Source organism: Macadamia integrifolia, unplaced genomic scaffold (assembly GCF_013358625.1).
Source record: "Macadamia integrifolia cultivar HAES 741 unplaced genomic scaffold, SCU_Mint_v3 scaffold1082, whole genome shotgun sequence".
NCBI classification, from domain to species: domain Eukaryota; kingdom Viridiplantae; phylum Streptophyta; class Magnoliopsida; order Proteales; family Proteaceae; genus Macadamia; species Macadamia integrifolia.
In genome coordinates this window covers 189,416-190,743 of record NW_024868080.1, presented here as the reverse complement: position 1 = coordinate 190,743, position 1,328 = coordinate 189,416, and the positions used below count along the sequence as shown (strand labels likewise).

At 44.0% G+C, this 1,328-nt stretch overlaps 1 protein-coding gene across 1 annotated transcript; it reads right to left on the bottom strand.

Moving 5' to 3' along the window:
• Positions 1–657: 657 nt before the first annotated feature.
• Positions 658–1,322, bottom strand: LOC122062669 (BAHD acyltransferase DCR-like). The gene has a single exon (XM_042626312.1). The coding sequence runs from the start codon at positions 1,285–1,287 to the stop codon at positions 823–825; it is 465 nt and encodes a 154-aa protein (XP_042482246.1). The 5' UTR covers positions 1,288–1,322; the 3' UTR covers positions 658–822.
• Positions 1,323–1,328: the final 6 nt, after the last annotated feature.

Sequence of the window (1,328 nt, the reverse complement as noted above, 5' to 3'; positions counted from 1 at the left end):
ATAATATGGGATGAGTTAAATCCTTGGCGAAGTTAGCCATCCCCGCTTCAGATTTTATAGATAGGGGTTGTGATTCTCTGCTGATGGCAATGCCGAAGGTGAAGGCTCACTCCGTCTGTTTGTTGAGATTTTGGATGTATTTTTTCTTTTGTTGCTGATTTTTTTTTCTCTTTTAATAAAATTTTGATCTTCTATAGAAAAAAAAAAAAAAGATAATATAATGATTTCCAATTCCCTAAAATTGAAAAACTACGTCAAGCCCCAACAATCTTTATCAAGATTCTCTCCAATGCCTCGATGCGTATCCGTTGGTTGGACAGACTTGGGCGTGCATGCCAAAGTCCTCCCAATCATCAGGTGCTGGACATGTTGGAGAAAAATCCGAACTCCCACAATCATCTCCAAGAAAAAATTACATATGGATCTGGCTCCTCTCCAATAAACCTGACATGCCTCTGGAGCTTGCGTGCCCAGGTCACCCCAGCTGTGGGATGTCCATCTAAAGGATTTTTTTGGGTAATAAATTATCCATCACTATTACAGATATCAATTGCGGCTTTTGTTATGGGGGCGATGATAGATGGCCGAAAATGCATAGAGGCAAGAGATTACCACAAACAGAAAAAATCTTCATCGACAGTGACAATTCTCATTCTCTTCCGAGGCATTCATTAGCCGTTTACTTTTAATTTTTCTTTCCTTAATCCAATTGAAACAAAGAGATACACAAAAGTACAAAACCACATCCATCCTAAAAATACGACACTAACAACACATAGTACAAGCGGCGGCATATGCTACGCCCACAATTTCTCTCACGAGTCACGATACGTATTGCATGAATTCCATATCACTCTCCAACCCAGCCATAGTTTCAGGTGCCAAACACACTTCAAGATCTACACTTCCCCCACCTTCCCTCCCAGGGAACGCAGAGATCTTCCCATCGAATTTATTGGCTCGACCGCTTCGAACTGCCATCGGCCGGCCCCACCCGAAATCATTATCGTACATAGGGAATCTAGGAGAGCTTCCCATAGTGATCATTCCACCATCGAAGTTCCCCAACGGGAAACACCCTGGGTTCTTCTCCCAATCCTCCACTCTATGGCGCACAGTAGCATCGTCAAATTCCACCACATTTCGGTGTAGCAAAGCGGCGCACCATCGTAAATCATGCGATAATATCTCCCCTGCTGAAGCAACGGTCGGGATGCTCTGGATTGCATTACCGAAGTAGTACGGATCAACACGTGGCTCCACCCGATGACGACAGTTCACAGCCATTCGGAACGTGGTGGATTTCGTTGACGAGAACTTTCGTGCAC

Excerpts from the sequence above, each read along its gene's own strand:
- LOC122062669 (XM_042626312.1), bottom strand. The coding sequence starts at position 1,287 with ATGGCTGTGAACTGTCGTCATCGGGTGGAGCCACGTGTTGATCCGTAC.